Here is a 27,511-nt window from a genome sequence, read left to right on the forward strand (position 1 = left end):
TAGCTCAAAGAGAACAAATACAGCTACCAATATATGTACATATATATATAGATACATACATGTGTTCATGCATATTCATGGATTTATATGTGAATGTGCCCATATGCCTCAACTGTGTGTTGTATCTAGGGTCCTCAGATTAACACTCAGAGGTTGCATGTTCTGTCACTGTCTTGCTTTACTAAATGTTATGGCTATTCTTAGGCCACCATGTTGGGGGAGGAGGTGTTAGGTACGTGATGCTTTACATTTACTGCACACATCTTTGTACTCGGTATCCTATCTCAAGCTCGAAGTGCCCTGCAAAGTTGCCGAGAGTACTTTTCTACTTCTGTGACTCAGAGGAATGCAGGTGAGGGCAATTATTGATCCGTACACTTCTGCCAGCCATACTGGGAGGCTTCCTTCTCCCTGGACTGGGCAATCCTCTTCTAGAGCAGACCAATATACTAGGACACTCCTCCATGTGCCTTCATCTTTTATATTTTCCATGCCTTGTTTAGTATACCACTGGTTCCCCACTGTGATGAGGATGGTGATGATGGTAAAAGCAGACTGAGGGGGTGGTAAAATTTTCTTAAGGTCACAGGGTAGCTTGCAATAAAACAAAGTGACCTCTTCTGGTGTTTCGGATTTCATGTTGGTTTTCATTTGTACCATGCTACTTTTCAACCATGGATTTTTAAGTTACTCAATGATGAAGTCAAATATAGAGGATAAAATAAATGGATCTAGGGGCTGGACAGGTGGCTGAGTGGTAGAGTGCTTGCCTCGCATGCATGAGGCCCTGGGTTTGATTCCTTAGCACCACATAAACAGAAAAAGCTGGAAGTGGCACTGTGGCTCAAGTGGTAGAGCGCTAGCCTTGAGCCGAAGAGCTGAGGGACAGTGCCCAGGCCCAGAGTTCAAGTTCCATGACTGACCAAAAGTAAACAAACAAACAAACAAATAAATGGATAGAAATTGTATGCAAAGTATAGAACATTCATTGAAAGACAGTATGGGGTGAACAACATGAATCTATGGGAGCAGCTTGACCGGGCTTCGAATCGTAAATTTATCACTTACCAATTGGGTGCCCTTGAACCAATTACTTATATCTCCATGTCTCTGTTTCCTCATGTGCAAAATGGAAAAAGAATAACACCTACCGCCTCTATTATTGGCAAGATTACGTGAATTGGTAAGCATTAAATGCTTAGAATGGCACTTTGGATCTAGTAAAATCCTATATTCACTATTTTTATGAAAATACAGTGTTTTTTTAATAAAGAACCAAACCTTACTCTCCAAAGTGGTAGGTGGTAGCTTTGCCCGCTGGTCTCTGGATAGCTGGCAAGGGCAGCTCAGTAGTTGTTGAATGATCCCTGGACTCAGCTGTTTAAAGTCCTCCTTAGAAATGGGTGCAAGGTCGCCCTGTAGAAATATCTCCAGCAGCTGCTGTGCAGAGAAGCAAGTCTGATGGAGAGAATATGCACAGTTACAACCTCAGCACTGAACAAGATGTCCCACCAACTGCTCTTGAGGAGCTAGAGCCGATGGAGGGCTACAGGAGGGTTCTGGCTACAGGGGACAGGGGAAATCATGGTGACAACTACCTGCTACCTTCAGGGAATTACGCTTTGATTCACGTCCAAGGAGTATTTTAAATTCAAAGCCTGCAGTAGCTAACTTTGTTCTCAGTATTCTTTATTTCCTAAGTCCTTTCTTCTCTGTGGAAAATACTATGCTATAAAGTGCTGTACGCTGTTCTAGCCAGCTCTACTGGTTGTAATGGGGGTGATATTTTGTTTTGTTTCATTTCGTTTGGTGCTAGTATTGGGGCTTGAGTCCCCAGGTCTCTCATTCTTGCTTGACTTTTTCATTCAAGACTGGTGCTCTGTCACTTAAGTCACAACTCTACTTGCAGATTTTGGCTGGTTAATTGTAGATAAAACTCTCATGGACTCTTGCCCAGGCTGGCTTTGAACCACAATAGTCAGATCTTACTTTATGAATAGCTAGGATTACAAATAGAGCCACTAACATCTGACTAGTTTTGCTGATTTTTAATGGGGTAAGTTCTATAGTCACAAAACTAAGATTTTATATGATAAACAGCAACTCAGATAATGAAATCTTTGATATTCTCATTTAAACAGCCTGTGTTGGGAGCAAGTACTTTCACAAGCAATAAAAGCTTAAAAATTTTAAAGTGAATGGTTTACCCTCTGTTAATGCCCCTTCTCCACAAAAATTGACTTTTTCTTCCCTTATTTTCTACTAACATTATCTACATAACCTAATTTTTAAAGACATTCTTCTGTATTACCTAGGCATGCTTATAAAAAAAAAGCAAGCCATAAATAACAAATACAAATCTTTAAAGTTGCCATAAGACAGTAGTTCATCTCAGAACAGCTTCCAGTTTTAGAATATGTTTTCAAAAAGGAAGATGGTTTGATTATAAGCTTCTTGATTCTTTGATTATAAGCCCATGATCTTTTCTTTCTGCCTCTGTGCTATTTAAGTCATTGTTCTAAATTTCTTCCAGAATCACTGACACAAATGTCTTAATAGTGATTCATATGTTCCATAAAATTTTGAACATAACATATTTTTAATAAAGAAGAGAACAGAGGGAAATTTTATATTATCTAGCCTGTCATCTTTATTCCTTTGCATAAAGTATCAGTGTGTGTTTGTACTTGTATTGATGTCAGCACTTCTATAGAAACGTTGAAATGTATTTAAAAATTAATTCCTAATCTATAGCTTTGAGAATCATTTTGACCACTTGTTAAAAAACAGAATGTTGGGGCTGGGAAGGTGGCTCAGTGGTAGAGTGCTTGCCTCGCATGCATGAGGTCCTGGGTTTGATTCCTCAGCACCACATAAGCAGAAAAAGCTAGAAGTGGTGCTGTGGCTCTAGTGGTAGAGTGCTAGCCTTGAGCTGAATGGCTAAGTGACAGCAACCAGGTCCAGAGTTCAGGCCCCACAACCACAAAAGAAAGAAAGAAAGAAAAAGAGAGAAAGAAAGAAATAGAGAAAGAAAGAGAGAAAGGAAGGAAGGAAGGAAGGAAGGAAGGAAGGAAGGAAGGAAGGAAGGAAGGAAGGAAGGAAGGAAGGAAGGAAGGAAGGAAGGAAGATTGTTGCCAGGTACCAGTGGCACACACCCTACCTACTTAGGAGACTGAGATCTGATGATCATAGTTTGAAGCAAGCCCAAGCAGGAAAAGTTCATGAGACTCATATCTGCAGTTGACCACCAGAAAACCAGAAGTGGTGCTGTGGCTTAAAGTGGTAAAGTGCTCGCTTTGAGCGAAAAAGCTCAGGACTGCGTTCCAAAAGAGGGCTGCTTATTTAAGATTCAAATAACAACAACAAGAAAGAAATAAATAAAGCAAACCTATTTAAATTAGCATTTCCCACATAGTAACAGTTGTTCAGAACACCAAGTATGTGTCAGACAACTATGTATGTGCCTTTGGTGTCTGTGAACTGAAGCAGTTACTCATGAGCTCTGTGACTACCTGTAGCAAGCAAAACTATGAGCTAACATCATGTAGTTGTTCTAACAATGCAGTGATGCAGGTTAAATAACTCAGTGTCTGTGACATCATAAGTCTCCCATACATTAGAAGCCATTTTGTGTAAAATTAATTTATAAAGAATTGAAGAAAGTAGAGCAGAGGAGGACTCTACAGTCAAAGTTGGAGAAATGCTGCATTCAATTAAAGACATTTTCTTTCTAATGGATTCCTTCAGACTCTCTAACGTGCTGCAGCCAAAGGTACATTCCCAGTATTTCTCCAAATTATTATTTATTTGCTTCTTGAAAAGCATCAAGATGTTTCAATAAAGTTTTATTGTAACACACATACAAACACACACCAAAGCATTGAATTAAACCATTGATTGTTCTCTAGGAAATACAGAAATTTAGGAAATACAGAAGTAGATACAATCATTGGCTCCTCAGATTTTACCTTTTCCCCAAAATCTTCTCAGAGCCATCCCCTCCATAAGTATGTTTCTGTTGCTCATACTGCAATGCAATCATTTCCTAATTTACCCTAAATTTAAAATATTCACTCATTATTGTGATTATTTATGCATTATTTCAATCCTTCACTGCTTTGTGAGCTCCTTGAGAGGTGCATATTTTTCCTTAACAACTGCCTCATGCCAACAGTGAAGATCAACATGTAATAAATACTCAAAACATGTTTTCTAATTTGTGGTTCATGCATTGAATGTGAAGCCATGGAAGAAAACAGATATATGGAAACAGATGTATATATAGATATATCTAGGTCATTCTTAACCAAAATAGTATGGCCTTGGTCTTATGTCTACAGGGACCCATTTATGGAAATAGAATCCCAGGAACATAGCACTGAAAAAGAATAGTTACACATTTAAGAAATAGTTACACATTTAAGAATAGTTACACATTCAATGTTCTAGAACTCCGATAGAACTTTCATGGCTGGACTTCCTTTGACACAAGTAAATCATCATCTAAGTAGGATAATGGAAATACCTGATCCCAGGAAGTTAGATCATCATCTGACTCTTTGCCCACTGGTCCAAGTGCATCAGGGAAGCCCCAGTCCTGGTGTGTTATGTTGTTCTGTTTTCTTGGAAGTTGACTCACTTTATCTTTTTGGATGCAAGTGCTTTTGGTCCAGAGAATGTGGAGGAGTTGGTCTAGGTCTGGAAATTTCATATAAAATCTGTTGTCATGCAGAATAAACAGGTCACATTCAGAAAAGCCACCATTTCCATCTCATCATAGTATAGACATGTTATAAGACAAATCTGAGTCAGATGAAAATCCCAGGTTTCATCTGGAACAAAGTTGAGCACTGATACTTGATGTGGACATAGAGTCTCTCATCAGATCAAGGCTGAATGTTGGGGTTATACCAATGTTTTTAAAAGGGGTTCCCATTGGGAAACAACCAGTTTCCAGGTCCCGCTGCTCACTCTCTCCTGAGTGGCCTTTACTTTCTCTTTTCTAAATAAACTCCCTACAACTGTAGTTATCCTTCCTGGCTTTATTTCTATACTGTCAGAGAACTAGAACCCATCATGCTGTGTATCATCTTGGCGCCCATCATGGGGTAGAAGACAATCGAAGGTAAAGGAACCCACTGAAAGCCTGCTACTGGTCTCCAGAGCCGACCTTGCTTGGCTGGGCATTGTGTAGCAGCTCAAGTGTTGAAGGAAAGCGTGCTGGCTAAGGTTTAGTCTTTAAAAAAAAAAATCTAAGTGACTCTTTTCTGCCTCTCATCTCTCAGCCCAACAGCAGTCAAGGACATTTTTCACCTAGTGTATGAGGCCACATGGAGACATCTGCCCTGTCTTTGTCTCCCAGCAGCATAGTGTTTGTGCTGTTCTCTGAACTTCTCTTGGGCTGACGGAGTCCACACTTCCTCAAATGGAGCTATAAATTATAGCTTGTCTCTGACGTTCACCCAGCCATCCTCTGGTCCCCACCACAGTTGGATCTTCGTTTATTTTTATTTTCCTGTCTTGGATGTTCTTGCCTCATCTCCTAGAACCCCTCTATAAGGTGGTCTGGCATTAGACTCCAAAGGCCTCTCAGTCCTGGTCCTTTGGGGCTGTATAGTTACTGATAGGAAACTTAATTCCAGTCCTCCCACCCTTCTGTAAGCAAGCAAGCAATTGGTTAGAGCCACACCCTTAACAGACAGAGTGAGGGGATTCAAAGGGAAACACACTGAGTTCAGACAGGCGTTTGTCTCTGCTTTTACTGGCTTCTTGCTGTTGCACTTTTATCACTTGAGATCAGAATCTCAGAGATCTATGCTTTATATTTCTGACCATTATGTTTGGGCACCTCTTCCTGGAAAAAAAAATACAGCCTGCCATAGAACATGTCTATCCTCAAGACAAGGGCTGTAATTGGAAGGGGTCATTCTCCCAGGTGTTTGCTTTTAAGAAGGAATGTTTTTTTCATGTTCTCCCTTCTCAGTTTTCAAAGCACATTAAATATCTTGGGTCAGATAGAGGGAGCTGCTCATCCTCTTATCTTTTTCCTTGTGTAAATATTGTAGCACGTGAGAGAGAGTGTAAGGATGAAGGCAAAAAGATGGTATAGATAGGTTTCCAAAGGCATGGCTTCTAAATTCCTGGCTTCTGTTTACCATGCTTCATTTGCTTTAGTCTATCCTCTTTATGACCAAAGCACAATTTGAGATGAAGTCTTGCCAATTTTGGCAGGATTGTTAATATCAGGGACACAAAATGCAACAGGCAGGAACTCAGAGGGGAAGACATCGGTGCGCTGGTCAGATAGGTGCAATCCAGCTGCTCATCTTCCTGGCAGTCTTACCTACAGACAACTGGGACATGAGTGGGAGAGATGTCTCCCTAAAATCAAAGGGACCTTCACCCTGGTGATTCCTGGAGACAGAAGGTGAACCCTCATTGGCCCTTTCTCTCTTCTGTTCCCTTTTTGCAGATGATACCCCAACAGTCTGAGTTTCTGAGGGATTCCCATAGGCCTGTTTACAGGCGTTTCTTGCTTTTCTCAGGGCTACACAAGAAGTTTCCAATAAGGGAGATTTAGTACATTAAAACAGTGCCAGAGGGCTCCCCACAGACAGATTTAAGATGAAAACACATGGCTTAAAGCCAGGCACCAGCAGCTCACACTTGTAATCCTATCTACTCAGGAGGCTGGAATCTGAGAATCACAGTTCAAAGCTAGCCCAGGCAGGAAAGTTGATGAGAATCTTATCTCCGATAAACCATTCAGAAAACCGGAAGAGGCCCAGTGACTCAAGTGGTAGAGTGCTAGCCTTGAGCTGAAGAGCTGAGGGACAGCGTTCAGGCCCAGAGTTCAAGCCCCATGACCAACAAAAACAAACAAACAAACAAATAAATAAAATATATGGCTTAAAGAGTAGGGAGAGAAGGTTCTAGAAATGATAATTTTTTAAAAAAGTCTAGGCTTTCTCTCCTGGATGAGGGCAGAAATCCTGATAGGGGTCCCACTCATCCATTCTCCTTAAAAGATCTAAAACAAAGCAAAACCCACTTAGAGAGTGTGCAAAGGTCAATTTGTATATGATTGTAAAGCCTTGTCTCTAACAAGGTTTTTCTAAAAGTATTCTATTCTTGGTTACCTATGATTAAGAGCAGAAATTATGTTTGCTGTTGACAAAATTTTTTTAATGATAGAATATCATTGGCCAAATGGTTTCATTCATCTTAAACTTTAAGATACTCTGTGTCATCCTGACACACTGCCCTCCCATTATTCTATCAAGTATTGGGCAAATAAATGTCATTTGCTGTTAGAATTCCAGATTAAAAACTGTTATCACTGCAACCAAGAGTTATCTGACTCAACAGACAAAAAAAAGAGAGAAAGAGACAGAGTGAGCAGCTTTAAACTCAAACTGCAGAGGATGTCTTAAAATATTGGTACTAACAAACGTGTCAAGGTTTACTACATATTTTTACAGAAAGGATTTGCCTAAGGTCAAGATTAATACACTGATGTAAAACCAAGTAGTAACTAAGTCCACATTCATTTAAGTGTTTGTTTATGTCAGGGTTCTTCAAATGGTCACATATTAGGTCACTTTTTAAGTAAGTATGTAAACCACTGGATACAAAGCTGAGGAGGAAATTATATCCATTAGGCAGCCTTAAATTAATAATACCACACCTAGCAACCTTGTGCATATGTTTCACATTGTAATTAAAAAAGGCTTTAGGGACATTTACAAAGCTGTCAATCTTAATCAGTACCTTAAGATGCTATATAATATAAAAATTAGATTGTTTAATCAATTACTATTTCAAACTTTCACCAGAATTTACTCATTTTTTTGTCAATATAGATTTAATCCTCTGCAAAAGTTACAGTCAGACTCACAGATGGATGAATTAACTCAACTTATTGGTCAAATTCAAATTTTATTTCTAGTAAGTTCCAGGTAAAACTTGCTTGGGAACGGTTTCTGCTGATCTCTTTGTTGCTTAAATTTGGAAATAAAGGAATCAGGAATCGTATTGGCACAGACTTTCATCTAAACTGCCAGTCATTTCCTTCCAATGCTGTACCAAACCAATTAGCAATGAGCAAAAAATGACAACTGGGATGTTATCCCAGCTATGGAGATCTACCAACCTACCAGGACAAAAACAAAAAAAGAAAATCAAGAACACAAAGAGAGATTAGCAAAAATAATCCATCCTGAAAAATGGAAAGAAAAAAAAAAACCAGAACCTGAATATATCTCAAAACCCTATGGAATAACAACAAGTCTATCAGCATATATGTATTAAGAGTCACAGAAAAACAAGAATAAGAAAACATATAGTAAATCATACCTAAGAATATTCGGAGTGTGACAGAAAATCTTAATCAATATGCTCAATAAGTTCATTGAACACCAAGAAGGATAAATATAAAAAAAGATCTCCACCCAGACAACAAAAATCTGACCACAATAAAATTCTAAAAGCAGCAAGAGAAAAATAAGTCATCACCACCATTGTTCATGGCTGAGTCAGATGTGGATAATGAAGACAAAGAGGTAGAGGAATGCTATTGTCAAAGAAAATAAGAGAAAAAAGTCATGAGTCAGTTAAGTTATATCTGAAAAATAATCCCACCAAATCAACTGGAGAAAAAAGAAATCCAGTGAATGACATTGTTACCAGACCTGTGTTACAAAAAAATCCAAATGAAGTTTTTTTGGTTTTTGTTTTGTTTTTTGTCAGTTGTAGTGCTTGAACTCTGGGCCTGGGCACTGTCCCTGAGCTCTTTAGCTCAAGGCTACCACTCTACCACTTGAGCCACAGCACCACTTCTGGTTTTCTGGTGAATAATAGGAGATAGTCTCATGGACTTTCCTGCCCAGGCTGTCTTTGAATTGCAATCCTCAGATCTCAGCCTCCTGAGCAGCTAGGGTTACAAGTGTGAGCCACCAGTGCCCAGAGCCAAATGAAGTTCTTCAGGCTCAAAATAAAACCCAAAATTATCTTTTGGGTTGAATTTCCTATTTGGAAATAGGGACTATATAAGCATGGGGAATATATAAAAATGCAGGTTAATACAAAAGATTTTAAATATGTCTTGCTCATTTGTTCACTACACTTAATGAAGTGTGCAGGTTTTACCTTCACCTTCAGACAGAACAATGCTGATCACCTCTCAGCTTAACATAACAATGAGATGAATAATCAATGCAAGCAGATTTAAAACACACAATAATTGCAAAGAGGAAAAGCTATACTGGTTGGAGAGAATAGGAATATATATATATATATATATATATATATATATATATATATAAAACCATCAGAAAAACAATGCAAAAATAAGATGAACAATTAATAATCAAAGCTATATTGTTTGGCGAGAATGCAATTTACATGTATATGCAATTTATATTATATATGTATATACAATTTGTATGTATGTAATTTATGTTATATGTTCAATATAAAATATAAACTACATATATATGTCATAATAAAACCAAAGCAAAAATTTTAAAATAATCACAGAGCAGGTTAGAAAGTTATTTATACAAATATCAATTGGATGATACATTGGAAGAAAAACTCATTTACAAAAGCCAAAAAGAAAGTTAGATGCTAATACAAAATTGTGACCAGGAGCAGGAGATCACCCTGTACAAGCACATCTGTAGGAGAGTAATGAAAAGATGGGGTTACAGGATGGGAGGATTTAGGGGGTCAGAACGTTCAGGGTCATAGCAGATAAAAGAGGCCTTTTCAAATTGTGCGCCAGAGACAGGAGAATGTTGACAGTTATTCCCACGACAATTCCATCTGCTATTAGAGAAACGATTCACTGTTCTTTGGGAGAACCCCTGGAAATGTCTTCTTCAAAATGACCTTGGAAGTTAAATTTTGCCCTTCACTTTACATCTGATTTCAGTGTATGGGAGTGAAGAGGTTGTAGAAACATCTGGGATCCTGGGTAGTGATGGTGCTGATGAACACACGCTTCCTCAGCTGGCAGAGACCATCATCGCCCTGTCTCTCCAAGGGGTTTGTCTGGGACGAAGACACCTTGTTCATGTAACTCTAACCCCTCTGTACAGTATTTTTACAATAAAAAGTATAAAAAATAATGTTTCTGTGTCTGGGCAGGAAATTTACAGGATGAACCTAGAATATCTTGTCTGATAGGAAAGCAAGGGAATTATAAAATATTTTATTGGTTTTTGTCACAGCAAATTAAGACCAACTTGAATAAGATTCCACTGGTCAAAGGAGGAATAATCTAAGCTTTAATAGGATAATAATAATAAACAGAGATATGAAATTATAATGTTTTAAATTTTTCACTGTTCCCATTTGAAAGATGCACAGGAGTTGTATATTATTTTGGAAACTGACAAAGTACCAATAAATATATCAATTATTTTCCTTAGGAACATTAATAAAGTAATAATGATAAGTTTTTTCACATAGAATTTTATTTATTTATTTATTTATTTTGCTGGTTGTGAGGCCTGAACTCTGGGCCTGGGTGCTGTCCCTCAGTCTTCAGCTCAAGGCTAGCACTCTACCACTTGAGCCACAGCGCCACTTGCGGCTTTTTCTGCTTATGTGGTGCTGAGGAATCGAACCCAGGGCCTCATGCATGCAAGGCAAGCACTCTACCACTGAGTCACCTTCCTAGTCCTCACATAGAATTATAATACCAAGAAATAAAACAGAATTGAGAGAACTGTTTTTTGTAAGACTTCCAAAATTAATCAATTCAGACAATGGTCATTAAAAGCCTGTAACTTCTCACAAGGGAGATAATACTTCCTGGTGGATGTCATCAACTATAAATCCATACTGCCAAATTAACAGCTTACAACTAATAAGGCCTTCATACAACAACCATCATGCATGAAATTCATGGCATAAGACATAGATTAAGTAACTGTGAATGCAATCACAAAGTCCAAATGCTAAACAATCACCTTTATCTTCCCCCAAATAGAATTTGCAACAAACAAGACAAAACAAAGGGATGGAGAAGAACATTTATAAAAGACACCTAAGAGGGGCTGGGAAGGTAGCTCAGTGGTAGAGTGCTTGCCTCACATGTATGAGGTGCTGGGTTCAGATTCCTCAGCATCACAAAAGCAGAAAAAGCTGGAAGTGGTGCTGTGGCTCAAGTGGTAGAGCGCTAGCTTTGAGTTGAAGAACTGAGGGACAGTGCCCAGGCCTAGAGTTCAGGCCCCACGACCGACCAAAAATCAATCAATCAATCAATCAATCAATAAATGACACCTAAGAAATCTACCAACAACGTTCATTTCCTAGACTTTTGTATGGATCATGATTCAACTTAAAAAATAATCACATTTTAAAAATCAGTAAAATGTGAACATCCAATGTGGGTATGACATTAAGAAATCATTAACATGCTAGTTGTGATATTGGTAATAAGATGCTTTAGAAAATGCCCTGTCTGGCCACTTGAACGCAGACCTGAAAAATAAAGCATTGATCTGTTTATCAAGTAAGTGCAAAGAAATGTGCAAAGCAAACATTCTGCTCCATCTGTGATATCTCATTTGCTCCCACCTCCCCCAAAAACTGGTCATCAGGAAGGCTGCAACCATGAACAACTCATGTCACTCTATTTAAAATTAAATGTCCTACATCGATGATCCTATGCAAGCTAGTATCAACCTTCTTAAACCACTTTGAGTACTTTCACATCATTCTACTAGACACTTGGCCACCTCTGTTCCAGCATTAAGTACTAAATGGGACTACTTAGTCTTCATGGCATACCATCACATCTCTCCACCTGTCTCTCCATCCACCATCCCATCACTACAGAAGTGGGCCATGCTTATGCCTCATCATTACAGAAGTTTATAGTATGTTTGCCCTGCAAGGCCATCTGCGCTCTCTTGCTCCATGCTCCGGGCATGCGTGCACACACTTCTCATTCCAGTGCTCAGGAGGCTGAAGCAGAAGGATCTCAAGTTTGAGTTCATCCTGAACTACACAAAAAGAATAAGACCATCCTGGGCTACATACTAAGACCCAACCAACAAGCATACAACACTATACCTCATTATCAAAATGCTTCAGCCTTTGTGTTTTGACACAATGTATTGGGTAAATGTGACTTGGAAGTGAATTTTATGAAAACCATCCTCACCTGAAAGATGGAGGCCATCTGGGCTATTCAAGAAACTGAAGATGTATTCTGTAAAATAGTCTGGGGAAGGCAGGTGTCTTTGTCCCAGACAAACCCCTTGGAGAGACAGGGCGATGATGGTCTCTGCCAGCTGAGGAAGCGTGTGTTCATCAGCACCATCACTACGCAGGATCCCAGATGTTTTCTGCAACCTCTTCACTCCCATACACTGAAATCAGATGTAGAGTGAAGGGCAAAATTTAACTTCCAAGGTCATTTTGAAGAAGACATTTCCAGGGGTTCTCCCAAAGAACAGTGAATCATTTCTCTAATAGCAGATGGAATTGTCTGTGGGAATAACTGTCAACATTCTCCTGTCTCTGGCACACGATTTGAGAAAGGCCTCTTTTATCTGCCATGACCCTGAACGTTCTGACCCCCTAAATCCTCCCATCCTGTAACCCCATCTTTTCATTACTCTCTTACAGATGTGCTTGTACAGGGTGATCTCCTGCTCTGTTTCTACCTGTTCATCTCTCTCTCCTTCCAAGACAGCAACAGGCTCATGATTTTCATATCTGCATTCCCTATCTTGCCTTCAGCCTGGCTTTCCTGCTTTTGTCACTGTATGAAACCTTCTTTTCCTCCTTTGTCTTAAGCTGAGTGAGTGACCACTTCAAGTCACAAGTCATAAAATATCTGTGTCCTGTGACACGGGATCTTTTTCAGTGGTATATTGTTTTTTTCCCGATTAAATTATGGGTATCTGAGAGAATTTTGCCTCATAGCTACTTGTATCTTCATTTGTTTATTAAATGGGTATTGAACTGAATGCCTGTTGTGAGCAACATACTATTCTAAGCTCACTAGGAATTGAGGGGTGGGAGGGGGGAGGGAGACAGAGTACATTTATCTAAACAGGAATCAAAAGAATGTGACTGTGTCAATAGTTAATTCTTGTAACTCAGGACAAAGAATAAAAAGTACCCATTTGATGTACCCTTTTTACAAACTAATGGGCACACTTGGGAGAAAATATTCACAGAAATGTTGGAAAACAGTTATTATTGTGGTTTTTCACTGCTGGGAATGGAATACAGAGCCTCATGCTTTCTAGACAAAAATATCGACTATCAAGCCAAACCCCTAAGCCAGTTATGAAAATGGGAATAAACTTGGAGAAGTAGCAAGCAGTTTCATGAGTGAAAATAACAAATTAAAATAAGAGCATGGACCTCACAGCTGCGTGAGACAAGGCTCTTAGAAATCAAAATTAAGACCAAGGACCAAATCTGTCTGAGCATATCAATACATTATTTCAAAAGAAAGAAAACAATTTCTAGTATTGTTTTACAAACTTCACACCTCTTCAACATATGGTATGGCTCCTTGATTCTTTTCAGAAAACGTGGCTCAAAAATATAGCTTCCGCTGGGCACCAGTATTCACGCCTGTAATCCTAGCTACTCAGGAGGCTGAGATTTGAGGACTGAGGTTTGAAGCCAGCCTGGGAAGGAGAGTCTATCTTCAATGTTGGAAGAAAAGCTGCCAAGTGGTAGAGCAGTAGTCTTGAGCCAAAAGGGTCAGGGACAGCAGAGAAAAAAAATCCACTTCACTCTTCTAGAAAATAAATTGTATCATGCTAGGGTTCAAGCCTCAGTGATAGAGTGCTTATTTAGTAAGGGCAATGCCTAGGGTTTGATCATTAACATTGTAATGAATAATAATAACAACAGCAACAACAAACTTTACATCCAAAGATCTTTATCTCATGCAACTTCCTACTGCAAACCTGAAGAGTAAAGAATGATTGAAAGGGTAGCTTTTCTAGATCAATAAAAGCAACACAAGGACAGGTACCTATTTCCAACAGTAGGAGCCAGGTGAGAAGCGATACATACACGGGTAAATGGACCACATACACATGACACAAATCAGAGCCACAAAAGGACTTGTTTTGTGTGGGCTCTCGGAAATAATGTCTTTTGCAAGCTGTTTCTTCAGTGAAATGACTAAGGATAAATCCACCCATGAAACTCTCAGCTTTCTTCCCAAAGGGCAGAGTTAAATAGACACCTTACCCTTCACCACTATAAACTCTTGAGTCACACTTGAGTGCTTGCAGAGACTTAGAAGAACACACCAGCACTGCCTGCCGACCGGCCCACACAGCTTCTGGCTAAAGCTTATCTTCCAATTAATCATTTCATTTCTACTTTGGGACTCAGAATTATGTCACCTACCACCCCACAGCTAACATCTATGTCTATTACAAGGTTGTTTTTTTAACATCTGAGAATAAATAAATAAAGCTCTATTACTGTATCTTGGAACATTTTAGCTCTACTTACCTGGCTCCTGGGGATGTCAAAATACTGCCTGGTGACAGCTAAGATGTCTTCCATCTCGTTCAGTGACAGGAAATAGGCATCTTCATCCTGCCTGAGGCTCAGTAGGCTGTGCAGGTAAAACTTATAGTCCTTGTTACTCATGTTGAGCTTTGAAGAACAGATCTCTTCCCGATGAATAATGTAATAGAGGAGAAGAAGGGAAACTTTCTGAACCACCTCCTCCCTAAACTGATCTTTGAAGTCTCCTCCAGCTATTAGTAATAGTGCATCTGGTTCAAAACACTGCAGGGAGAAGAGAGAAAGAGAAAGAAAATTTAACAAACAATCCCAGAACACCAATAACCACTCCTTTTATTTTGTGAATAGAAAAGTGGCCAGGCCCACAGCTAATTTCTGATAAGATAGTGAGACATGGTAGTGCCTTTATATCTCAACCATGCTCTCTGTGAGGGAGCCCTCTTGTTAACAGTTAGCCTTTAGTTCTCAACTATGGCTCTTATTAGTCCTTGATTTGCCATTCTGCATAAATAAGCCAATCATCCCTCCAGTGTCACCCAGCTCTTTGCTGCTAGCTTCCAGGGCTTTGTGTTCCTCTAATTGCTCAGTTCTGAACTTGAATTGCCAAGTTCTACAGAAGCCTTCCAAATACCTCCAACCTATGTCCTCCAGCATGACACTGCTCAACAGAAATACCATGCACACCTGCCACATCTGCCATACCTGCTTCTGGAAGTCATATTTTAAACGTGAAAAAGAAATAAGTCAAATTAATTCTACTAATATTTTACCATCAGGTGTTGGTGGCACATATCTGTAATCCTAGCTACAGGAGGCTACGGTGTGAGGCTACAGTGTGAAGCCAACCCAGACAGAAAAATCTTGGAGATTCTTATTTCTAATCAACACCCAAAAGGCTGGGAAGAGAGCTGTGGCTCAAGTGGTAGAGTGCCAGCCTTGAGTGAAAATGGTAAGCAAGAGCTCAGAAGCTCCAAGTTCAAGCCCCTCCCCCAGTACTGGCATATAATTATTAATAATATTATAGAAATTAATACAACCAAAATAATTTCAGAAAGAAATACAACCAGAATATAATTGGGAACAATTTTTTAATCATTAATGAGCTATTTAATATTCTTTTCATCAGGTTCTATCTTTGAAATCTGGTATAGTTTACACTTACCAGCATACCTCCATTCTGATGAGCTATAAAAATCAAGGAGTCAATTAGCCACACATGCGGTGTCAGACAGCATGACTCTAGAATATAATTGTATTTTCTGCATGGCATTAGTGTAAAGTCACTATGTGTTTTTCTGTCTTCCCTGTAGAAGCAAGTGGTTTATTAAAGCCAGGTTCCATCAGCTTTCTATGATTGCACCCTGGGCCTATAGAATAATAGCTCTCACTTAAGAGGTAGAAAATTCAGTGAGTACATGCCTTCTGATCCTCTTCTGTGTTACCTAAGAGAATTGATGTAAAAAAAATGTTTCCACTGAAGGAAATCTGAGAAGGTTACCCAAAACATAACACTTTGGCATACTGACAATTTTATGCTGAAGGTAACTGACATGCAGTGGAGGAAGGCCTCTGCTCTCTTCCTACCTAAAATCAGAACGTCAATACCCAGTGTACTAAGACGAGAAGACTTCTTATCAGAGGCAATTAAGGCAGAGATGAATCAATACAAACTTTGCTCGCACGTTCTTTAACCATTAGTATCCTTCATGTATTTTCTGATTTTCTGATCATTTTTCCTATATTTTACCATTCTTAACCCCAACCCGCTTTTTCTTTACTCTTGTCACAATTTATTGCTCTTTGTTACAATGGTATATAAGTCTACGAGACTCCCCATGCCACACAAAAATATTAACATCAAATACACTGCACAGGCTCTCCTCCTATTAATCTGTTTTTTTCCTGTTTTCACGGGTTCCAATCACAAAACCTGAAAGGATAAAAAAAAAAGTCTTTTTCTCACCTACACTAAGATACCTTTTTTCAAAAACCAGAGAGGGCTGGGTGCTAGTGGCTCACACCTGTAGTCCTATTCAGGTGGCTGAGATCTGAGAATCACGGTTCAAAGCCAGCCTGGGCAGGAAAATCCATGAGACTCTTCTCTCCAATAAACTACTTAGAAAAAGCCAGAGGTGGTGCTGTAGCTCAAATGGTAGAGCATTAGCCTTAAGCAAAAAAGCTCAGGGATAGTGCCCAGGTCCTGAGTTCAAGGCTCAGGACTGCTGCGCGCGCGCGCACACACACGCACACAAGCAAGCATGCACACACACACACACACACACACACACACAAAACCAACAAAACAAAACAACACAGAGAGATATGGCTCAAGGCATAGGAAGTTTGAGTTAATATTATGGGAGAGAAGAGACTCATGGTTTCAATCAAGACCAACTTCTGAGGTAGATACTAAGCTTCTGTGAGAAACAGCAACCTGCCACACCATTGGCTGCCCAAGCCTGCTGACTCTGCTGAAATGACTCTGCTAAAGAATGGTTTCATTCAGGAATTAATCCATGGATTTCCCTTTAAATCAGGTCAGGTGAAGGAATAAGTTTTAAAGGAAAAAGATACCAAATACAGATTCAGAGAATTCATTTTTTCATAAGGAAATAGCTCTTGGGAGGTTAATTAAGCTTTAAGCCTAATGGATGAGTAGAATATATACCATGCTTTCTTCATCCATTCGTTCACTGAGGGGCAGTAGGGTTGATTCCATTTCTTGGCTATGGTAAACAATGCCGCAATGAACATAGTTATGCTGGTAGTGGCTTTAGTGTGGCCTTGTTTGTGTTCTATTGGATCAATGCCCAGGAGTGGAGATGCTGGGTCATAGGGAAGTTCTGTTTAGTCTTTTGAGGAGCCTTCTGACCGCTTTCCAGAGTGGTTGAACTAGTTTACATTCCCACCAACAGTGTAATACAGTTCCTTTTTGGCCATATCCCTGCCAGCATTTGTTGTAGTTTTCTTGATAATGGCCATTCTAACTGGGTGAAGTGGAATCTCAATGTTGTTTTGATTTGTATTTCTTGGTAGTATGGTCCATCTCTCCTATGTAACTGCCTCCTCCATTAATTTTATTTTATACCACAGTAGACCATCAATGACAACAAGCAATTTCTTTCTCTACATTCCAAAGACAACCATCAGGCCTGGTGGATCAATTCTAGAGGTTTTAATCCCCAAATTATTTCAAGTTTGATTTTTAACACAGAGGGTAGATCCACTGTCCTCTTTTAAATTCTAGGATTTTTATAAGGTCTTTTTTGGAGAGGGGTACTTTTTTTTTAATCCTGCATAATACTGGACTGTAAAATACAAGAAGAAAAGTTGTTTTTGTTCCTTTTTCTGCCAAATAATGAGCCATCGTGGTGTTAGTGAACAGCAGGTACTGGTTCTTAATAGGTCTGTACTGGATTGAATGTCCTTCCTGACTGAACTGAGAAGAGTTATAATAAGTTTGTCAGGTAGGTAAGATAATGCTTGATGCTTGCTACATTTTGCCACACAGAAGTTATGACGAAGGTTGAGGACAGGTATGAATTAAATGGACCATCTCCAAAGTGTCTGAGAAGTGCCTGCCGAGATTACTCAACATCTTGAACATCCGAAACAGCTTGCCAGACCTGGGCATTGGCTGGAGGAGATTTCTGAGGAATGTCACCCTCCAGTGTCCCTGGAAAAGGATGTATGAGACATCTCTGTGAGCGCTCATGATTAAGCTCGGGCAGAAATGTCCACAGGATGCCTTTCACCCTCAGAGATCCTCTGAGGAGACTTGGCTGTCATATGGATGTGGAAGCCAAGGTTCAGTGCATTCCCAAGCTAGAAGATCCCAGCACAGGGTCCTTCCCATGTCAGGAACCTATGCATGGTCATGGTTCTCATCAGTGCTAAAGAGAAGCTTATTCTTTGGAAGTTACTTTACCTCTCATTGAATCCACTGAAAGTCCATTCTAACCCTTTTCAAGGAAGAAAGGAAGAAGAGGATGAAAGAAAAGATAAAAGGGAGAAAGGAAGGAAGGAAGGAAGGAAGGAAGGAAGGAAGGAAGGAAGGAAGGAAGGAAGGAAGGAAGGAAGGAAGGAAGGAAGGAAGGGGAGGAAAGAAAGGGGAGGGAGAGAGGGAGAGGAAAAAAAAAGCAAGATGCTGGTGGCTCACACCTGTATTCCTAGCTATTCAGGAGGCTGAGATGTGAGAGTCTCAGTTCAAACACAGTCCAGGAAGGAAAGTCTGTGAGACTCTTATCTCCAATTAACTACAGAAAAAAAAATGCTGGAAGTGTAGCTTTGGCTCAAGTGGTAGAACACTAGCCTTGAGCAAAGACACTCAGGAAGACTGCCCAGGCTTTAAGTTAAAGAAAGTGGGTGGGGGGCTGAGGGGGAGCATGGCATGGTTGCAGTAGGAATGGGTTTATTCTTAAAGTTCCAATGTACATTCTCAGCTACCTCAGACTGACCATTTTATTCCACTTTTAAACTAGCATACAGTCTTCTCTCCTCCCAAATCAAAATACTCAGTTTCTTATTTTCCAGATATTCTGAAGTGTGAGTTACCCCCTCCCCTTCTGTGTCTTTGGACCACAGAATTTCAACCATGATCACTGCCTGACAACAAGTCTATAAAGTAATGAGAGAGACAGAGTTTATGGAGCAGGATGGCTCTGTTCACAGAGAAACATGAACTGGAATGCACATGGATGGAGCACTCAGGTGAGTAGATGGCCTCTCAAGAGGAGCAGCTGAAATCCACCTTTGTCCCACCTCAGTTCCTTACATGGAGTTATTATACCAAGTGTTTCACAATGAAGGAACAGCAATCATTCCAATGGGACCCAAATTGGCACGTCTTGATAATGTCACAGAACATAATAAATATAAAACAATTCATTTCCTCCTCACCCTCCTGCTCCCCACAATGGAGAATAATTCTGCCTGTTTACATTCTCCCTAGCAAAACTAATTTTCATGGAAAATTTTTTGGTTGGTCATGGGGCTTAAACTCTGGGTCTGGGTGCTGTCCCTGAGCTCTTTAGCTCAAGACAAGTGCTCTACCACCTGAGCCACAGTGCCACCTCTGTAAAAGTAATTTTCAACTAGTGTGAATAAGGTGCCTCATGTCACCAAGGAGAGCAGGCCCCTGAAGCAAACTCTCAGAGGACATTATTAACATATGACTCCTGGTTATTTCTACTACATATCTTCTGTTGCATTCACCATCGATATTAATATCATCACAAAAGGGCTGCCCATTATAGCACACTCCCTCTGAGAATCATTGGACATTTTATCGTTTTTCACAAACAGCAGAGAAAAATTCTGTCTTTCAACAAGACCCCTTCAGTGTCATCAAATTAAAAAAGACAACAAAAGCAAGAAATTAAACGAACTCTTGTCTAGGAAATATACCCCCATCCCTATTGCTGGAATAAGTCTTCCAAAATTTATTTAGGACAGCCATGATTTACTTCTGTTATAAGTATCCATGCTTTTGCTTGTTTATGTATGTGAAGGTTTTTTCTGGAAAAAAAAGTCTCCTTTGGTCTAGAATGGGAGGGTCAATGGTGAAGAGTGATTTTCTTTGTCACCATTTTAAGAAATGGACTCTCTCCTCTGCCACTCTATCAGTCTCTCTCATGTTGCCCGAATGAGAAGGATCTCAACCCCACTCTACTATATGTTTTATAATATCTAATATTTTAATATATGATATTATAACTTAATATTATATATTAATATGTAATGTATAGCATACAATTTTGAAATAAATAATTATAATATATAATGAAAAATTATATGATATATTTATATTTACTATATATTATATATAATTATAGGTATATGATGAAAATATATAGATAATATATATTTACTATAGAATAATATATTTTAATATGTAATATATTTCACATAGTAAAGTGATCCAGAGAGAGCTTTGAAAATTTCATCCTAGGCAAGTCAAGTCCTGATCTGAGGTGGACATAGCCCAACAGGGATATTTGGTGAAACCCATCCAGCTTAGGAAGGTGTACAAGTGACTGGAGGTACCCATGGGAACCACAAGGCTGTGACACAGAGCCTCAGCAGCTGTGGCTCTGATTTCAACTCTACCATCAACTGTCTCTCCCACATCAACACTGCTGCAAGGCAGCAATCATCAACCAATCATCAACCACACACTAGGCAAATTATTAGAAAACACCAATAGGTATCCAGGACAACATTTTCAAGAATTGAATGTCAAAATAATCTGTCCTTCAGAACACAGTATTTAACTAGTCACATGCAAACTTGCTGCAGACTCCAAAAAAAAAAAAGAAAGAAAGGATTAGAAAACCAGAAAGGAGAAAGGACTAGAAGTTCAAACTCACAAATACCTCTAAATAGAAAAGGTTCTAGAAGTTTAAGCATTATTCTTTCAATGAATGTCTGTATCTATCTATGTGGATAGTAAATAGTATCGCAAATCTAGAATTATTTTTGTATTGCCTACTTGGGTTTTGGAAGATTTGCATTTCATGTTGCTTTGCAGAAGTAAAATGACTGCATAATCACTGAGCCTCCCCCTCCCTTCACGCCTGGTACCTGAACCCATTGTCTTTTACTAACCAGGTTGCAATTTCCTTTCATTCCAGTTGGTTTCCGTGGGCACCCAGTTTTCTCCAGTAACATTTTGAGGAGACTTTGTGAGTGGTTGAGGGGTGGATTGTCACCAGCAGAGAGAACTCGCAGGACATCTACCAATTTGGCTTGACTCCTCTGGGTGGAGGATTGGTCCATTTCAGTAGAGGGAAGGAGGCTGAGCAGAAGGAACAATGGTGCCCCAAATACTGAAAGCTTTGTCCAGAAGCACATGTCCACTCTTTGTCTTGAGGCAGTCTTAGATCAGAATGGGTAGGTGGCTGTTCAGGAAATATTCTTGGAACCAGAGGAGTTTCTGTGTAGAAGACAGAAAAATGCTTCAAGAATGGAGCCTACATTATGTTCAAAAGGATTCGTTAATTGGGTAGCTAAGCTGATTTGCCCTGACACGCTGTTTGAAAAGCTATAGGTGATTTATCATGGCTGTGGACTTCCAAACTGTAGAAATGGAAGCTTGTTAGATTTTCTTGTCTCTAGTATCTGAACTAATTGAGGTCAAACATGGGAAGGATCAAGTACCTTCCCCTGCCTAGGTGGAAAACACTATGGAAGTCAGAATGGAGAACACCTTCCTCTTATCCCATTGGGAAGACTTCATGACATTTGCACCCTTCATCACTAGTTACAGAATAAAATTAAGGAGAAAGTTAGTTCTCACACATTACTAATATAATGTTAAGTTGGAAGGTTTAAAACAGAGCAAAGTACAGAAAACAACAACAAAAGGTACTGGAAAATAATACTAATGTCAAGAAAAGAGTGATCACATTTTTACTCAGCAAGAATCAAAATTCTGGAGAGTAAAGAATCTTATAAAAACAAGAGGAGCTATGAGAAATTCACTCACTCATCAGTTACTGCAAAGACAGGGAATGAAGTTAATCCACACTGATAGGGGGAAAAAAAAAAACAACACAAATCCTGTCAGTTGATAATGTCTGAGAAATGTAAAATGTTAACAGCCTCTCAGGTCAGATTCCCTGAGATGAGCTAGTAAGACCTCAAGTACTAACAAAGATCCTAAGATTACTTTTGTGGTTTTCACATGAAAGAGTTGAAGATTCTTATGTTACCCTTTTTAAAAAATGGAGATGATGACCCAAACATTTCTAAATCTGGCGCTTACCTTAGGAAAGGTAAAATGATTTTTTTTCTCAAGCTCTTCAGCCTTTTAAATCTCAGAGAATTTGTTGTGTTCTTAGAGTACTCTGTTTTTAAAATTCCTTGGGTGTGCAGCTGGGAGCTAGAGAGGATTATTTCAACCCAGAACAGTTTCCTGTTACCATGGAAGTTGAGGCTCTGAAAGTAACAATGAAGGTGGATAACAGTGGGGACTTTCTGCCAGACAGCTTTAGGGAGGATAAGCAAATACAATGTGGTTAATAAATTTATGTCAATATTTAACCAAAATTTCTAGAATCATCTACAGTCACTTGCCTTTCAGGGCACAGAATCTAGATTTTAAAAAAAAAAATTACTTGCAAAGTGAAAAGACTCTAGTGTTAAATCAAAATGTTTTCCTCCTGGCTGATCCTCTGACATTCTGTCTCATCTAGACTTAAAGCAAGGATTTGTTGAAAAGATGGGCTTTTCAGAACTTCCTTTGTTTCCCAAGGGGAGGAAGTTTAAAAGCTTTAAAAGCTTTCCCAAATAGAAGTTTTCAAACAAAAAGTGTTTGTTGAAAGAATAAAATTCTTACCTGAGAAATATGTTGATTCAAATAAGCACCTTTCACCAGCTGCATAGATTATGATCCGGAGGGGGGTTGTGGTAGATTTTATAACGCTGCGTATTCCAGGCCTTACAAAATGCAGCTCCTTGATTCACAAATCATTCGTGAATAAAGACCTAAGGAACAGAATGGGAAAATGTATAGGAGGCAGGAGAAAGGAGAGGTTAAAATAGGATTTTACAGTGGTTAGAGGACCTGCAAATAGTATGCAGTGCCTAGGAAATCAGAGTGACCCAGAGCACTGCAGGGGATGGAAAGAGGTCTCAGAGAGAGAGGGAGGAGAGAAAGGCGGGAGGGAGAGGGAAGGAAGGAACAGAGGGAGGGGGAGAGGGGAGGGAGATGGAGGAAGAGGACAGAAGGGAGATAGAGGAGGGGGAAAAGAGGGAGAAAAAGAATGGGGGGAAGAAGAGGAAGGAAGGAGGTAGAGAGAAGAATATAGAAGGGGGTATGGAGGGGGGAAGAATGAGGGAGAGGAAGGGGAGGAGGGAGAGAGAGTACGGAAGGAGAGAACAGAAAGAAAGAGGCAGGGACAGAAGAAGGGAAGGAAAAAGAGGGAAAGAAAAAGAGAGCAATTGAGTGTGCATGTGGGGGGGAACGGAGAAACTGAGAGAAAGAAACTGAGATGAGTCTCATCAGCAAATATGAAAAGCAGCAGAAAGCATTGGATGGATAATTCTGGAAGAATGCTGCTATCATTGTCAGACCTGGAAGGTGCATGCTCCCAGAAATGCCAGGCTTCTTTTTAATGACCCATCATAAAGAGTTTGGTGTTACAACAACTCTTAAAGGGAAAGGAATTGGCCTCTTTCCTGGGGGGGGGGGGGGGAATGGCTCTATGATGAGATTAACTAGAGTTGGAGTTTGGAGTTGTCAAAGCAGCAAAGAGGCAGAGAATGGGAGGATCATGGCTGCAGGTCAGTTTCAGCAAAAAAAAGTTAGCAAGTACCTACCTAAAAAAATTTAAGTAACCCAAGCCCAGAGTTCAAGCCCCCACAACTGACAAAAAAAAAAAAATTAAGTAAATGACTCAAGTGGTAGAGTGTCTTCCTAGAAAGTGAGCAGCCCCTGAGCTCAAATTCCAGTAGTGCAAAAAAAAAAAATTAAAAAAATAAAGATTGAAAAGGACTTTAAGTGTTCTCTCTCCACAGGAAGCAGGGCCAGGAGATTCAGGCTCAGGATGAGATGGCTGTGGACTAATGCTCCCTGTGGGAACCACTTGAGCACCGAGACAAACTTGGCCCCACCCAACTCTCAAGGACTTAGGAGCTTCCTAAAAGGGAAACAATTTCATAACTCTTACCAAATTAGCCATTCCTGCTGATACTTCCATGTAACTGTGCTTTGCCATCATCCGTCACTTCCTGACCCAGCTGCAAGTAGCACATCCCCATATCTGCAAAGCTTCCCCACAGCCTATCCCTATGTAGACATAGCTGGTCAGAACATGGGGTCCCCAATGATGAGATAGATGCTTCCGGATCCATAGTCCCTTAAAAAAAAATCTTTAAGTGGTTGTCCAAAGGAGTTGCCACTCAACAAAGTGGTTTGGGAATACCACGCATCTTACTCTTCCACCCACCCCTTCCCTTACTTTCTTTTGTACTATATACAATACATTCTTGACTGCATTCTCCTCCCTATCCCTCCTTTATTCACACACCCCCCCCCCCCCCCCCCCCCCGTTCTCTAGGCCCCATCACCCTCTCACAAGTACCCATTTCCTGGTGCTTATTTTGTTGGGCTTTGTCTTTGTCTAAGGAATTACATTATTTGAGTTCTCCCTAGAGTCTACCATGTTTCCATTAATACCTTTGTAACTATTTGCATACCACCCACAGTGTTTACCATAGATTTTATGGGCAAATTCTAGCCACCGCTTCATGATCCCTTTATGTTATCTTCTTTCCCTTTTCAAAATGCCAGCCCCTTTAAATCATGCTTATAATGATTATTATAATGGGTAGTAGCATGTATTAAGTATCTGTTTAATTAGTCCTTTCTAAAGGTGGCCTTTTAAAGAAGGCAGGTGAAAGGATTATGGCTGAAGTTACCAGAAGCCCTGGCTTCCGAGTTCGGAGTGGGACCGGTAAACCCCTATTACCATAAGGACATTTCCCCCTGCTGTTCTGTTGCTTTGGGCCACAGACCAACACAGATACCCAGTTTGAGACAAAAGCATGTATTTTCATCATCTGGCATTATAGAGGCCTGGATGGCATGAACTTTCACAGCTACTCTGAGTCACTCCGAGCAAAGCACCATGTAAATGAGATCTGTACTACATTTCTGTGTGACAAATTGCCACAGATTTCATCTCTTCTGACAAGACAGATGTATTATTCTCACCATTCCTGTGGGTCAGGAGACCAGCACCACCGGGCCCTCCCTCTGCTTCAAAGTCTGCCAGGGACTGCCAGACAGGTGTGAGCAAGGGCTGGAGTTTCTTTTGAAGGATTGACAAGGGCAGGGATCCCTTTGCAAGCTCATGTGGTTGTTGGCAGTCTGCTGGAATTTGTCACAAAGCAGAAGTGGATGGAAGGTCCTGACTACTCTCAATGGAATAAAAGGTAGGGATTTTCTGGAAAGCAAAGAGGTGCCAAGGCTGGAAAGGTAGGAAGCTATTTCAGTGTGACACATCCCAACAGACTGTCATCGCTTCTTAATGCTTACCTCCTATTTTCTGACCACTCTCCAACCTGTTTTAAAGCCCAGGGTTGGCTCCAAATACCGCCAAAAATTCATTGTAATAGTTATTCATATTTTTGAGTACTAAGAAATAATGTGGGTTTTTTTTCTTTTTCCTTTATTTTTATTTGCATGGTACTAAGATTTAAAACCAATTTCTCTCATGGTTGGGCAAGGAGGAGCTTCTCACAGCATAGTCCCGGCTGGCTTTGAACTTGTAATCTTTCTGTCTCAGCTTCCCAATTGCTGGAATTACAGGAGTAAATGACCACAGGTGGCTCTGTATGAACTGTTTTGCTGTTATTTTGAAGCTGGATCTGTTTATGAAGCCCAGGCTACCCTCAAACTCATGATCTTCCTACCTCAGCCTCTTCAGTGTTGCCCACTCTCAAGATGGTTCAGACATGTTTGATTCCCAAGAGTTCATTGTCGAAAGTTTGGCAGTGTTGGGAGATGGTGCTAAACCTTTAAGAGAAGATCCTTTAAAACACAGGTCCTGAAATCACAGGAGATCTGCCTTGCAAGAGACTGAGTCAGCCTCAGAGAGTTATCTTGATTTAGTGCTAAGTATTTAAGTGTTTCTCTGAGCCGTCCCTGTAATCCTAGTCCATGTGTAAGCTTCAGTCCAATGTGGTAGACTAGTCCTCCATGGATGCTACACCCATGCTGGTGACATTGTTCTTCCTTCTCTCCTTTCTCTAAAGAGTGCTTTTTATCTTTCATCCTTAAGGTATCATCTCTGATAAAAAAAAATAAAAACTGGCTCTTGTAAAAGACATGAGACATCTCTGATGTCAATCATTTTGGCTTTTTCTCTCTATAAAAACACTGATATCAACAAACAATGAGATTATAGCTTCTGGATTGGAATATGAAAAAAATATACATTTCTTAAACAAATTGATGGATTTAACAACCCACTGGGATTGTTAAAATATAAAGGAAAACATATCAGTACAATTTATTAGAGAAATGCCTCTTTTATCCACACCTTTTCAGAAAATGATTCTTAGAAAACATTGACTTCAACAAATAACATTTGAATTCAGCAAGCATATATTTTGTTGGGTAAAAGTTACTGCTACAGCTTGTATGAAATAGGAGGATCTACAGCCTCAAGACTATACTCCACCCATTGTGTGTGTGTGCGTGTGTGTGTGTGTGTGTGTGTGTATACTGGTCCTTGGCTTGAACTCAGAGTCTAGGCACCATCTCTAAGCTTTTTTTCTGCTCAAGGTTAGTGGTCTTCCATGTGAGTAACAGCTCCACTTCTGGCTTTTTAGTGGTTACTTGAAGATAAGAATATCACAGACTTTGCTGCCCAGACTGGCTTTGAACTGTGATCCTCACATCTCAGCCTTCTAAGTAGCTAGGATTACTGTCATTAGCCACCAGCAGCCAGCTCCTCCTGCCCATTCTTGGTCCAGTGAATATTATGAATGTAGAAACACCCAGCATGCTGTCATGCATCAAGAAGGAGGCCGTGGGACTGGCACCCACACAGGGAATAGGCTGTGCTCCAGTTGTGAATTTTAAATCTGTCAAACATTCAACTAGAGCAAGCAAGTAGCCCAGTTAAAAGTTCCAAGTAGAAACTGAGCCCAAAGGTATAAATTTGAAATTCACTGGCATGAATATTGTATTCACCCATTCACATATTTTACATCCTGAGACTTTTTCTCTTAATTAAAGGACTATTTTTAAAAAACAAAACCAAAAACTATTACTCATCAAACATTTCATAGAAATTCTAACTAGAATGGACTGACTCTAAGCACGTCTTTGTATTAAAAAGGGTGAAAATATCAATATCCACACACACTCTTTCTAAATCCCAAAGTCTTGTTTTGTTTTTAATGTCACAATGAAACAAGTCCACAGTAAAGTTAGGATTACCTTCCACTCACACCAATGGAATTTTTGTCTTTTTCC

The 27,511-nt window shown here is 39.8% G+C and overlaps 1 protein-coding gene across 3 annotated transcripts in view; it reads right to left on the reverse strand.

Annotated features, from left to right (window-relative positions):
• Slc39a12 (solute carrier family 39 member 12) overlaps positions 1–21,375 on the reverse strand; it is a 60,410-nt gene extending 39,035 nt beyond the window's left edge. For all 3 annotated transcript variants that reach the window (XM_042686290.1, XM_042686289.1, XM_042686288.1), the window contains exons 1-5: positions 21,130–21,375; positions 14,506–14,787; positions 12,176–12,383; positions 4,526–4,698; positions 1,287–1,458 (exon numbers count right to left, since the gene is read on the reverse strand). In XM_042686290.1, the coding sequence (XP_042542224.1) occupies positions 1,287–1,458; positions 4,526–4,698; positions 12,176–12,383; positions 14,506–14,787; positions 21,130–21,375 (1,081 nt within the window). The remainder of the gene's footprint in view (positions 1–1,286; positions 1,459–4,525; positions 4,699–12,175; positions 12,384–14,505; positions 14,788–21,129) is intronic.
• Between the last annotated feature and the right edge of the window lie 6,136 nt (positions 21,376–27,511).

This window comes from Dipodomys spectabilis, unplaced genomic scaffold (genome assembly GCF_019054845.1).
Source record: "Dipodomys spectabilis isolate Male_0828 unplaced genomic scaffold, ASM1905484v1 ptg000096l, whole genome shotgun sequence".
NCBI lineage: Eukaryota > Metazoa > Chordata > Mammalia > Rodentia > Heteromyidae > Dipodomys > Dipodomys spectabilis.